The sequence below is a fragment of the Triticum aestivum genome, chromosome 4B (genome assembly GCF_018294505.1).
Source record: "Triticum aestivum cultivar Chinese Spring chromosome 4B, IWGSC CS RefSeq v2.1, whole genome shotgun sequence".
Taxonomy (NCBI): domain Eukaryota; kingdom Viridiplantae; phylum Streptophyta; class Magnoliopsida; order Poales; family Poaceae; genus Triticum; species Triticum aestivum.
The window spans coordinates 40,597,154-40,609,208 of NC_057804.1; the positions used below are offsets into that span (position 1 = coordinate 40,597,154).

General features: G+C 42.6%; 1 protein-coding gene across 2 annotated transcripts; it reads right to left on the reverse strand.

The window, feature by feature from the left end:
- Positions 1 to 221: 221 nt before the first annotated feature.
- Positions 222 to 10,525, reverse strand: LOC123090874 (vacuolar sorting protein 39). 2 transcript variants are annotated; one of them, XM_044512228.1, is made up of 13 exons: positions 10,016 to 10,525; positions 8,567 to 8,778; positions 7,911 to 8,042; positions 7,675 to 7,818; positions 7,113 to 7,225; positions 5,349 to 5,769; positions 4,247 to 4,576; positions 3,460 to 3,681; positions 3,074 to 3,316; positions 2,542 to 2,970; positions 2,080 to 2,178; positions 865 to 1,083; positions 222 to 704 (listed from the first exon to the last, which is right to left on the reverse strand). In XM_044512228.1, the coding sequence occupies exons 1-12, from the start codon at positions 10,422 to 10,424 to the stop codon at positions 883 to 885; spliced, it is 2,955 nt and encodes a 984-aa protein (XP_044368163.1). In that variant the 5' UTR covers positions 10,425 to 10,525; the 3' UTR covers positions 222 to 704; positions 865 to 882. The 2 variants fall into 2 exon arrangements, with proteins under 2 accessions (XP_044368163.1, XP_044368164.1); XM_044512229.1 differs by having other exon boundaries at positions 222 to 709.
- Between the last annotated feature and the right edge of the window lie 1,530 nt (positions 10,526 to 12,055).

Below are 12,055 nucleotides of genomic sequence, written 5' to 3' on the forward strand. Positions count from 1 at the left end.
TCGAGGTCATGTCTTGCAGTTATACTGTTAGAAGACACTGGAGATGTCCATCTTGTGGACGGGACGGGACGGAGAGATAGGGCACATGAACACATGTGCATATCCATACCTGCACCCGTGCTGGAGTAGATGCCGCAGGAGGGGCTGCTGCTTGACGACGTACCCTTTCTCGCAAATGCAGACACAAAGCGATGTGGTAGATCTACAAAGTCTGCTCGATATTTGGGAAAAATACGAATCTCAATATTTACTCTTATGATTGGTACAACAAACAACAAGACATCGCCGCCTCCACATTTACAACAGGCTTGAACAGACAGGGACACTATACGTTCACACACCCACTCAACTCTGTAAGCTTTCTGGACTCTGAAACAAACAAGCGAGCGTGCACGCACATGCACTAAATACAAGGCTCTGAAGAGAGCCCGCTAAAGACTTTCCGAAGCAATCCGCTCGGATCCGGTAAAGATCAACAAAAAGGATTTCCACAAGACGGCATCGACGAAAACTTGATGCGACAAAGCGGGGGCAAGAGATTCACCCAGGAAGCAATGCTTACAGGCAAAGCCAAGCCATGGGTTGATGGCTCGGGTTGGATCAGGGCTTCAACACAACTTTTTCCAAGCATGATCCAGAAAAAATGCAGTTATTGGCCAATTCTCCCCCCGATGCTCAAACTTAAAATTCTTGGGGATTGACATCTGGCTTGTCAAAATACATATATGAAAAGTGGAATCTAGTTAGCGCACGCTCTTGATTTATTCTAGTCCGCCGTAATAGGCTGAACAAACGGCTGTACCTAGTCCGCCATAATACCTAAGGCTGAACAGCAATATATGAATATGGAGTTCAAATATATACCTGGAGTACGGGGTCACATCATCTACGTTTCGCAGAGTTTGCGCCTCTAACAGCCTTGATCTGTTGTGATTCTCTAAAGCACACAAAATGCACCAATGTCTGTCCATTTGGATAGATTGCGAAAGCACTGTTTGCAATGCGCTTATGACAAAGAGAACACATGCTATCTCCATCAATCTTCACAACAGCTTGGCGTCGTTTGTACAGGTCCTCCTTTATCTGATATACAGATTTAAAAAATAGAACAGAAGTTCATAAATTCCACTATACAGCAAATCTATTTGATAGAAAAAAACTCACAGCCTCACTATTGGCTAGGCACGTAATATGACTATGGCATGCATGATGAGGCAGCATATTTATCAGCAGTTCAGCACTATGACAGTATGCAAGATGATTACATACATCATTAAATTGTTTAAGACCAGGAGATGCTAAGGCCCAAGACCACTAGTTAAATACTATCAAGTTCTTGTTTGCCCAAGTGTGGTTCAGCCGCAATTCCACTGGTTATGGAAGAGTAAGACTACTCTTAAGTTCAAAGTTTTTGCCTGCCTTATTTTCATGGAATGCATTTTGATTTGGGTCCAAAGGTTCTGTGTTCCCAAGGAATACTGGAAGATCATTTTTCATCTTTTCAACGTTTGCTAAGCAATGCTGGGATCCCTTAAGCACTTTCCCTTTGATGCTGCAGCATGCTAAAGGTGGCTTTAGAGAGCCCTGTTTCCTGGAGAAACCCATAGCGGTAATGTGGCACATTTAGAAAGAGACAAAAGGGTTTCGTTTTCCAAAATCAAGACCCCCCGTCTTTCGTAGAAGGTGCCTTTTAAAGGGAAATCGAATTATTCATCACCGAGTGAAGCCTATCCATCGTCGGCCCCTTTAGGTGTCAGGACTGGCTTCTTAGATTGTAGCCGTCATATCATTCTTCTTTGCTCGACAGTCACCTAGTGGTTTACCCGTGTTCGACGTACATATGTAACAGTTTTTGTATACACAAAAATACTCCCTCCCTCCCATAATATAAGAGCGGTTTTTACACTAGTATAGTGTCAAAAAAGCTCTTATATTATGGGACGGAGGGAGTACATTAGAGAGCCCCCTTACTCTTTCTCAGTGAAGAGAAACACTGCTAGTTATAATAAGAAACATACTGGCATTCTCCAAGGACAACCCCATGAACACAGCTACAAGAGAACATGACATCAAGCTAACCTGCAAGTTTGCCCGGAGAATCAAGTTTTTGATAACCATATAATTGCGCCGATGTTCACTAGAGTTCCGCAATAGTGGTTCGAGAAATGACACCAGATCCTGAAAGCATTCACACCAGATTTATCAGGCTTTTCAGAAGCTTTAGCAACTGGATATACTCAAAGATGAAGCTAAACAACTGAAGCAACGAATTTTGGAAAAAAACAATCTCAGAAGCTACATAACTGTGGTCTTTTAAGGGGGCACATTTTTGTATCTTGTAACAGCCTAAACAGCAATAAGTCGGACCAGCTAATAGAGATATGTCGTGTATGCAAACAAAAGGAGAACGCTACATTAACATGAATGTTCAAACTTTTATGTTGCTTTTTAAACACAATGCCGCAATAGAATGGTCGGTGTGGACTTCTGTAAACCTAGGACAGATGAACTATGATACCTTTCAAACATATAAATATTCACCTGCAGTTTTGTGTCTCTTGGTAACAACCGAAGAGCCTGAGCACCATTTATTCTGTCCCACCGTTGGCTTAACAATTCAAGTGCTTCGTTCAACATTATAGGGCCTCCGTCGCTAACATCATCTCCATCACCATCACTTCGGCCACTATCTGGTCCACTAGGGCTAAAGCGTGTGTCTTCAGCCCCTTCAATCTCAACAACCTTTCTACCCATACGCCCTCCTCTGAGCTTATTAGTAGAGTTAACCCTCTGAATTCCAGGGTACTGTGATGCCATTGGAATAATTTTCTGCTCGATCTCTTTTTCAGCTTTTTTCGGGTTTAGATAAATTTGCAGAAGATTAAAATAAATATTGGACTTGGAAGGCTGCTGCGCTCCTTCCTCATAAACACGGTCACAGTATCCAACGGCACGCTCTGGCATATGGAGCTGCAACGTAGTGCACAAGTTATTTTGAAAGTTCAAAGTCACCCCTATCCATTAAAAAATTATATCAGCGGATACCAGAAGCACGTCAAAGAGCAGTGAGTACCTTATGAACAAAGAGAGATAATGCACGGAGGTGTTGATTCATTTTCCCGTACATGATAGCACGCTCTTCAAAAAGAGCATCCTGTGGAAGGCGTTTAAGAAGTGTGTCCGTATTGTAACCTGAATTACTCTCTAATGTAGATATCAACTTGTTCCGCGTTGGGGAATATGTTTTATCAGTCCAATTTCCTTCATCCTTCAGAATCTTGTACCAGTCAAGAACTTCAGAAAGGTAAAGTTGCACCTTCAGGACAGAAAGTTTGATTATCAGTAGAAGAAATCCACTTATCGCGAACTTCGTAAGAACAGCTTATGGAACTAAGATCGTCTAAACAACATAGAACAAATTTTCACATACTAATAATGTGACAAGACAAAGAGACGTACCAGCTCATTTTGTAGATTAGGGTTGATCCCGGTTTCACTCATTGAAAGCATTAGCTCTAAGTAAGTTGACTGCAAATTTGGAGCATGCTGTTTCAGATATGAATTTACCAAATCTGCTGGAACATTTTCAGACAAAAAGAGCTCAATAGTGTCTGACGGGTTGCGTTCAAGAACATACAAAGAAGACTCCAAAACCAGCATTGGGTCAGATCTACAAAGGGGCTGCACAAAAGAGCACAGCATCTCAGATCAGCTGTAGAAAACCAGAAGAATGTGACAAGGGGACTAAGTCCATAATATGAAGGACAAAGTCCAAATAATAACCTGAAACACACACCAAACAATACAGCTGAAAGTATTATGGCTGCAACAAGTTTCTCTAATGTCAACGAACGATTCCAGGAAGCCAACTAATATCAGCAATAAACACATTCAATATGATCCCACCGCCACGTCAAATGACCAAGCATATATACACTAGGACTGATAATCCAGAAGTCATGATGCAATAATATTTAAATACACAGATATATATGCACAGAAATGCAATCCTGAAAACCATGAAACACACCTTGGAATTTAATATTCTGATGATGCTTCCACATTTATTAAATAAGTGTACATTAAGACATGTTCTTGTCAAACTTTTACAGAGTTGATTTTAGGACAAATAGAACACCATGAAACCAACAGCAACTGGTTGGTTTTCATTGTTTTGTGTAAATGTACAGGTGACAAAGTGAATAACAGTATCTGTCATATGATGACAGAGGAGAAAAAACAATACCCTGAGATACTCAATGATCATTTGTGGGTTAAACTTTTTACTAAAATCAGCATTTGCCATCGCAGACTTTGATTCTTCAACCAACCGATTGAGTAACTGGAGAGCTTCACGGTGCATGTCATTGCTTCTGTAGAGCTCAAGTAATACCATATAATCGCTCTTTTCCTTCAGAAACTCCTCACATATCTTCAAATCACAATAATTGAGTCCTTTCAATAACTCTATAGCTCCTGGTGACTGTCTTGTAAGAATAAGAGCTTGAAGAAGAGATGTGTCCAGTACATTCGCCATTTCTCTTGCAACAGAGCTTCTATGTGTTTGGGGTCGTTTCTGACAATAAAAAGGTGTAGAATCACAATGAATCACCTTTTCTTTATAGATATTAACGAACAAATTCTCAATTTTACATTATGTACAATAGACACCATGCACACTTGCAAACATAAGGGGCAAGAACTTTGGATAGGACGGTATCCTGACGAGAAATTAAAACCAATTTATTTTTTATTTTTTATGCCAGAAGGTTCCTCTCACTCCAGGGAGTTGCATTTACCTCATGTTTACAGGGATGAGAGTATCATGAACATAGACAGGAAGTTCGAATTCTAATGAAATCTCAGACACTTTAGTCTACATATTTGGGTTTCGTTTAACAAATTCCAGGAAAAACAAAAGCATAAACATGTGTCTTCTTTCTTCCGGATTTTTTCTACTGACCTTGGAGATACACAAAAGTCGATAAATCAACCTCCAGATGCAAAATGAATGAAGCTCTCAGCCTATCTTACCAAAAAAAAATCATTTCACTGTCCAGGGATCCTAGAATGTTTAATCTCTAGGAAAGGAAGCGGCAGTGTCAAGAAAAGCAAGTGGATATCCTCAAATCAAACTAGGATTCATAGTAACAGGTATGATACGCAGCCTTTTCAAAGACTCGGAGTAACACCAGATTGCACCTATTAGTTTGACTTTGCAATATTTCGGTCAAATTAGTGCCTGGTTTACTTACGCTATACTAGTTCCTGCTTCACGCAATAATTCCACATCACAACTAATTACAATATTCTCAACAAGAAAGCCAGACATTTGAAACAGTAGTTACCTTATTTGGCTTCTTTGCCTTATATGGCTCAGATAAGTTTAAGCTATGGTGCACAGCTCCAGAGACGACCTCCTCAGTTACTTCAGATGTCGCTCTATCAATTATACCATTTCTTTTCTTCTGCAAGTACTTCACAAGGGCTATTAGAGCATTATGACTCATTTTCTTGTTCTCCAATGGAGATTTATCATCAGAATCATGAAGTTGCAAAGAGTATGCTTCCATTTCATCTGTCGCATCAGAAGATTCTCTTGCTAATTCTTGCAGGTCTTGAAGCTTGTCATGTTCACCTATAATGTGTGTTTGAGGCAGAACAAGGTATGGGTATAGAGATAACACATAAGTAATATCCACATGTGCATCCGAAAACTGTTCTGTTGCTTCCTCATAGCTCCCATTATCAAATAAGAAGTGCCCATATCTGATTCATGAAATAAAAAGGAAAGATGTTGGTTAGTTATACGCAAGGGGCCAAATTGTGTTATTATAAGAAAACATGAAAATTACTTGGAAGAAATGAAACGAAGCTGTTCATCTATTTTAATTGTAGACTAAAACAGCACCTAATACAAATCTACCTTCATATATTTGATTGATTACAGCCTTCAAAAGGGGGTACGTGTGTCATCCATAGCCATTAACCATCACCCATCAGTGATAAAATTTGAGTTTATTTTTCTAGAAAGCTTTCAGATCCTGCTTTTGAGGTAAGAAACCTTACATTTGCTGTAAACTAAATTTTAACTACAACCTGTTTCAACGCAAGTGAAAGTCCAAATGTTCAGCATGTTGTGCATTGCCAAGTGCAGCTTACTAGTCATCAAAAGCAAAATAATAAGCAAGTTTACTAATCCTGGTGTACATGAGTACATCAAGTATTGGCATAACATTTATTGAAATGAAAAATTAACAAATGCCAACAACCTTTTCCATCCAGAATTTATATGTTGTTTGCAGACTGTATATGAATTGCCACATACAAGTCTTAGTGATAATAACATAGTTAGGATAGTATATGAATTGTATGGGAACAACTGTATGTGAAACAACTGTATCTGCCACTGAGTAACTCTCGGCACCACTAACAGCCACCAATATGCCCCCATTACTTGGGAGCATGTAGAATGCACTAGCACCCTTGATGTGTACTAGTGCATTAAGTCATCAAAAAACATGTCCAAAGGTCATGAAAATTTCTGAACGAATGTATATGGCTTAGAGATAATACACATCTACCACACGACAAAAATTTCAGATCCAAATAATGACTTCATAAAAAAAAGACGAATCATGATGTGAGTAGTACAAAATTCAAATCTGAACTGAATAGTATGATGGAGAGAAGGGCATAGGAAGTGGAGAAAAAGAGAGGGCAGGGGGGGAGAGCAGGGATATAAAAACAGGCCCATGAGGGCATTCTGGGAATTTGAGAAAAAAGGAGGGCATGTTGATGGGCAAGCTCAATGTGTGCTAGCTATGATGGCGATGGCATAATGAGAACGGAATCTGAAAAAGAAGAGGGCGTGGAAATAACCCGGAGTTCTGGTGGCATATAATGGTTTTCTTTTCCTTGAATTTGATTTCCTGATGACAGATTCAACACAAAAGCAGAGAGTTGTGCTCAAGTGCTTGAAATAGCTTGACTAAAGTGGAACAGCATCTACCCAATCATGTCATGCAATGACATAAGCATACTATCAACTGACTATGGACAGAGCAAAATGAATACTATCGTGGCCATCTGATCAGGCAATCTGAACATACCTCATGTGTATTGAGCTTTCTTTTGCAGCTCGTAGGTTTGAATCCTCAGGTGGAAGTAACTTACACAATGCCAGCGCGTCCTCAAATTCTCCAGAGGCGGTCAATTGCACTATCTGTATACCAAAAGATATACATACAAGGAACTAAGAATAAATTCTTACAAAGAACTTCCAAAGTTATCAAGACAGATCATTTCTTGTTAACTTGCGAGTTTCATCAAATTAACACTACAGTAAAAAAAGCAAAAGGCATTAACTATTGGGAAGAATTTGCAATGGAACTGATGACGATCCTTGCCTACAGCACAATACACAATTCAGTTGATCATTTTTCTAAAGAGAGAATATTAGGTCAAATTATCTAATTTTGCTTTTTTCTGCTGCGTATTTACAATTATGCAGACCATTAAATTATCAAGGTTTCTCAGACCATATTCAACCTATACTGGAGGCGGAACCTAGCATGAAACAGCAGTGCCATGACTAGTGATAGCTAAAACGAAAAATATGTAAATATTGACATCGGTGCGCTGATCAACATTCACAAAGTAAACGCACCATACCTGGGCACCAATAGGAACAGGCAGCAAACCATAGACTGAGTTGGACAGCGAAGCAAGTATATAGTTGTCAGTTTGAACAAGCTTTTGAACATCACGGAGGACAACTGTCTGAACCAATGCGCTGGGAGCTCTAAGAGACCGTATCTGAAACAATACTCAGTAGGTTAGGTGCGCTAATGAAACTTACGACTTTGATATTCTCTTTACAACCCAATACACAAAACAAAACAACTTACCTCAACATGTCGTGGCAGACGTGCCACAGCATATGGCTTATGTATAACAACAGAGGCAGGAGTGTCCGACCAAATTATCCGACCGTCTTGAATAAGTTTCCCGTTTTGATCAACAAATACACCAATGTTGTCCTGGAAAAAGTGAACAAGCAAAAACGATAAATGAGACACTTCATACGTGTTTGGATCTCGCTGACCTCGAACTCGTACTACAGAAAACTTTCATGGCACATCAGCGCGCTTGGGAATCTGAATCAAGCCGATCCCTTCTGATAGCTAAATGACAAAGTTTGAAAGTATTCTAACTGATACAAGTGTTATTATAATGCATCTAAGCTAAAGGTTTTCACATCAATTGTGGTACAACATCTTCAATATTTCACAAGACAAGATTCCGTTATCCTCAAATTGTGATGCAATTCTACTGAAAGAAGGCATTCAGCTTAGCTATTGCTTAGAAATCAACGCGAAGACAACAGGAATAAATTCCGGTGTTTAGAAAAGCTGCCACATTCTTCTTGTAAAGCATGTAACATTGTTATCTAGTCATTTGGAACCAAACAACACCACAAAATGCTATCGTCGATCTGCCAAACAATATCATGAGATGGAAAATCAACTAGAAACTAGTAAGATCGCGAAAAGAAGTACTATACCTTTCCAAGGAGGAGCTCCCCGGTAGGAAGGGGCACAACTAAAGGAGGAGCAATCCTCCCAGAAGAAAACACTTCAGTTAATGCCCCAGTCACACTATTTATGATCATATAGTCCCTCCTGATCCCAAGGCATATGTTGTCACCACACCAGGCCATTGATTTCACAATATCAGGGACACTAAATTCCTTCACCTCGACAAATTCTCGCCCACCTGACAAACAGAAATTAAGTTTCTTTGCCTGTTCACAACAAGATCATTTGAACATTTTAAACAGTTGCCATCTTTCCAGATTCCTTTATTTTACCGTAGAAGCTTACACAAATCTCAAACACGCACCATACAAAATTAACATTTGAAGGCACATCAGGCCTCAATTCTTACATGAGGTACTAGATGCGGCTAAATACAGTTAGTCTTCTCTACACTGCTCTTATAACACTATGAAGCTTATTTACACGTAATTTTTCTTTTTGCCAATTTCAACAAACAAAGGTACTGGTACTTCATAAGCTTTTCTGAATTCCAAACATGGTCACATTTGCAAATTTCCCCTTGCCAATGAAAAATAACAAACATTTAAAAATAGAAAAAGAATTGATGGAACACACATTTTGTTGTCTACAGCTTATAACATAAAATTCGAAAGGAGTACAGTCCTTCAGGTTAAGGAGATAACACCTCATAGCATACTAACTAATCTGGTAAAAACAATTTATTAGAGCTTCCCTAATTCAGATATTACAATGTATTTATCATGGAAAACTAGAGAAGATAAAAGATGTGTGTTTCCTACAATGGAAATTCCCATGAGTAATATATCAACGGATCAGTCAAAGGTTTTAAGCTCTTCACTGAAGGCTTCCCGCTCTAAACTAAAGACCATAAAAGATGTGCATTTCCTACCATGGAAATTCCTGGAAATGTCGATAGCTCAGTTGGCTTAGAAATAGCTATTTCTCAATCGACATTGATAGACATCCAATCGAGATCTTCTCATCCCTTATATACTTGCACAAATTTCGTGTTTAGAATAGATGGTTCTTCATGGTGACTCGGCAATAGTCACTTCTAGCAAAACCTTTACTTTACTAAATTCTCATGATGTTTACATTGCTTTGCTACTTCGCAGAAATATTCAGTATTTGGGTGGTAGTTCTTATCCTCTAGGTTTGCAAAAGCTAATATTCTTTACTGATATGTCCAGTCAAGGGTCCAAATTTTGGGACCTGAGCTTGTGGTCTAAATTCCAGTACCAATGATTTAACAGTTACCAACTATGAACACCAATTCGCAATCGACCCCAAAGTTGCGATTCTCCGAACCAAGACTAACAATTAACAACGGGTTATTTCCAGCTCCAGCGAGACCCCAATCGATCAAATGATCGAACCATGGCAACGGAGAGAAAATGCTCGGACATATCAAAAGCAGACGATTGAATTCTCACTGTCGAGGCGGAAGACGGTCAGGCGCTTCTGGCGGCCGGCGGCGAGCAGGCCCCGGCGGTCGTCCCAAGCGAAGACGTTGGCGCCCTTGGTCTTGGAGACGACGGCGACGGTCTCGAGCCCCGGGAGGCGGTGGAGGGCGACCCACTCGGAGAGCGAGAGCAGGAGGCCGCGGCTGGCGCTGGCCTCCATGGCGGAGGGCGCGCGGCGCCACAGGCGCTGCTCCTGGCGCTCGAGCGCGTAGGGCCCGTCCCTCCGGATCTCGCCGTCGGCGGGGGCCGGCGGGGAGTAGATGCGGAGCGAGCAGTCGGAGGCCGCGACGAGGAGCTTCCCGGCGTGGGAGGCGACGGCCTCGATGCGGCCGGGCACGCCGGAGACCAGCTCGACGGCGTCATACGCGCTGTGCACCATGGCCGGCGCGATCGGGCGGGGCCCTCCACCTCGACGCGACAAGAGGCGGCCCCGGCGGTCGTCGTGGGGGAGGAGGAAAAGGTGGGGGTGCGGGTCGAATCGGACGGGTGAGAGATCGTAGTAGGACGTTGGCCCGTTGGCAGAGGGAGTCGAGGTATTTTTTTTTTCATGGTAATACGTGTCTCATTCATATCATAAAGAACAAAGTCACGTAAAGACCGACATAACAAAACTGAAAAGATAACAGAACATCTCTGAGCTTGACATCAACGTCCGCCACCTATCTCCGGCACCACCACAGCAGCCACCGAAGAAAAGAATGACGAATCACCTCCTTACCCGAGCTCGACGCGGCTCCATCGCTGATATGCAGCTTTACGGACCTCCAAGGTGGCTCACCAAAAGTGAAATCCTTACCGTTGAACGAATCAGACCGGGGCAACACCCCGGACACGCCATCGAACTCCAGATCTAGCAACCCACCACGACTAAAACGCCGAAGGAGAAAACCATATCTGCCATCCACCAACCACGAGCCCAGCACATGCTCCGTCTTCCAGATGTCGTCGATGCAGACCACAATCTGCATCCGCTCCTGGACTACCTCCCAAGCTCCGCGCCGACGCTGGAGCAAACGCTGTCGCAACGGCGGAGCCCGAAGACACAGGTCCACCACGAGGATGTCGCCGCCGCCACGCCATCCTTGCTTGAACAGACTGGTTTCCAAATCCATCCCCAACCATAGGACCGATGGCCTCATCAGGAAAGGATCCGAAGAATCTTTATTCAGCGTTGTCATCGTCGCCGCCAAAGCAAAGACGATAAACAACCTAAAAACCTAGACTACGAGAGAGTAAAAACGATCCACATGCGTGGATCCGGCGACCCCCCTCACCACCGACGACCGAGGTCGCGGGCGAAGAGGAGCCGCCGGAGAGCGGCGTTGGAAGATCGGCCTCCCCTGGCGGCGGCTAGGGTTCCAGCCGCCAGGGACGAGAGGAAAACAGGGACAGAGGGAGTCGAGGTAGAGGACGGGAGTACACGAGCGTATACGTGTATCCGTCATATTTTCTACATGTATAATTACTCTCTCTTCTTCTTTCTTCATGGTAATACGTGTCTCATTCATATATCATAAAGATTAAAGTACAAGTCACGTAAGGACCGACATGACAAAACTGAAAAAATAGCAGAACATCTCTGAGCTTGACACCAACGCCCATCACCTGCCTCCGACACCACGACAGCAGCCACCGAAGAAAAGAATGATGAATCACCTCCTCACCCGAACTCGATGCGGCTCCATCGCTGATATGCAGCTTTGCGGACCTCCAAGGTGGCTCACCAAAAGTGAAGCCCTTACCGTTGAACGAATCAGACCGGGGCAACACCCCAGACACGCCATCGAACTCCAGATCTGGCACCCCACCGCGACTAAAACGTCGCAGAAGGAAACTATACCTGCCATCCACGAACCACGAACCCAACACATGTTCCGTCTTCCAGATGTCGTCGATGCAGACCACAATCTGCATCCGCTTCTGGACTACCTCCCAAGCTCCGCGCCGACACTGGAGCAAACGCCGTCGCAATGGCGGAGCCCGAGGACACAGATCCACCACGAGGATGCC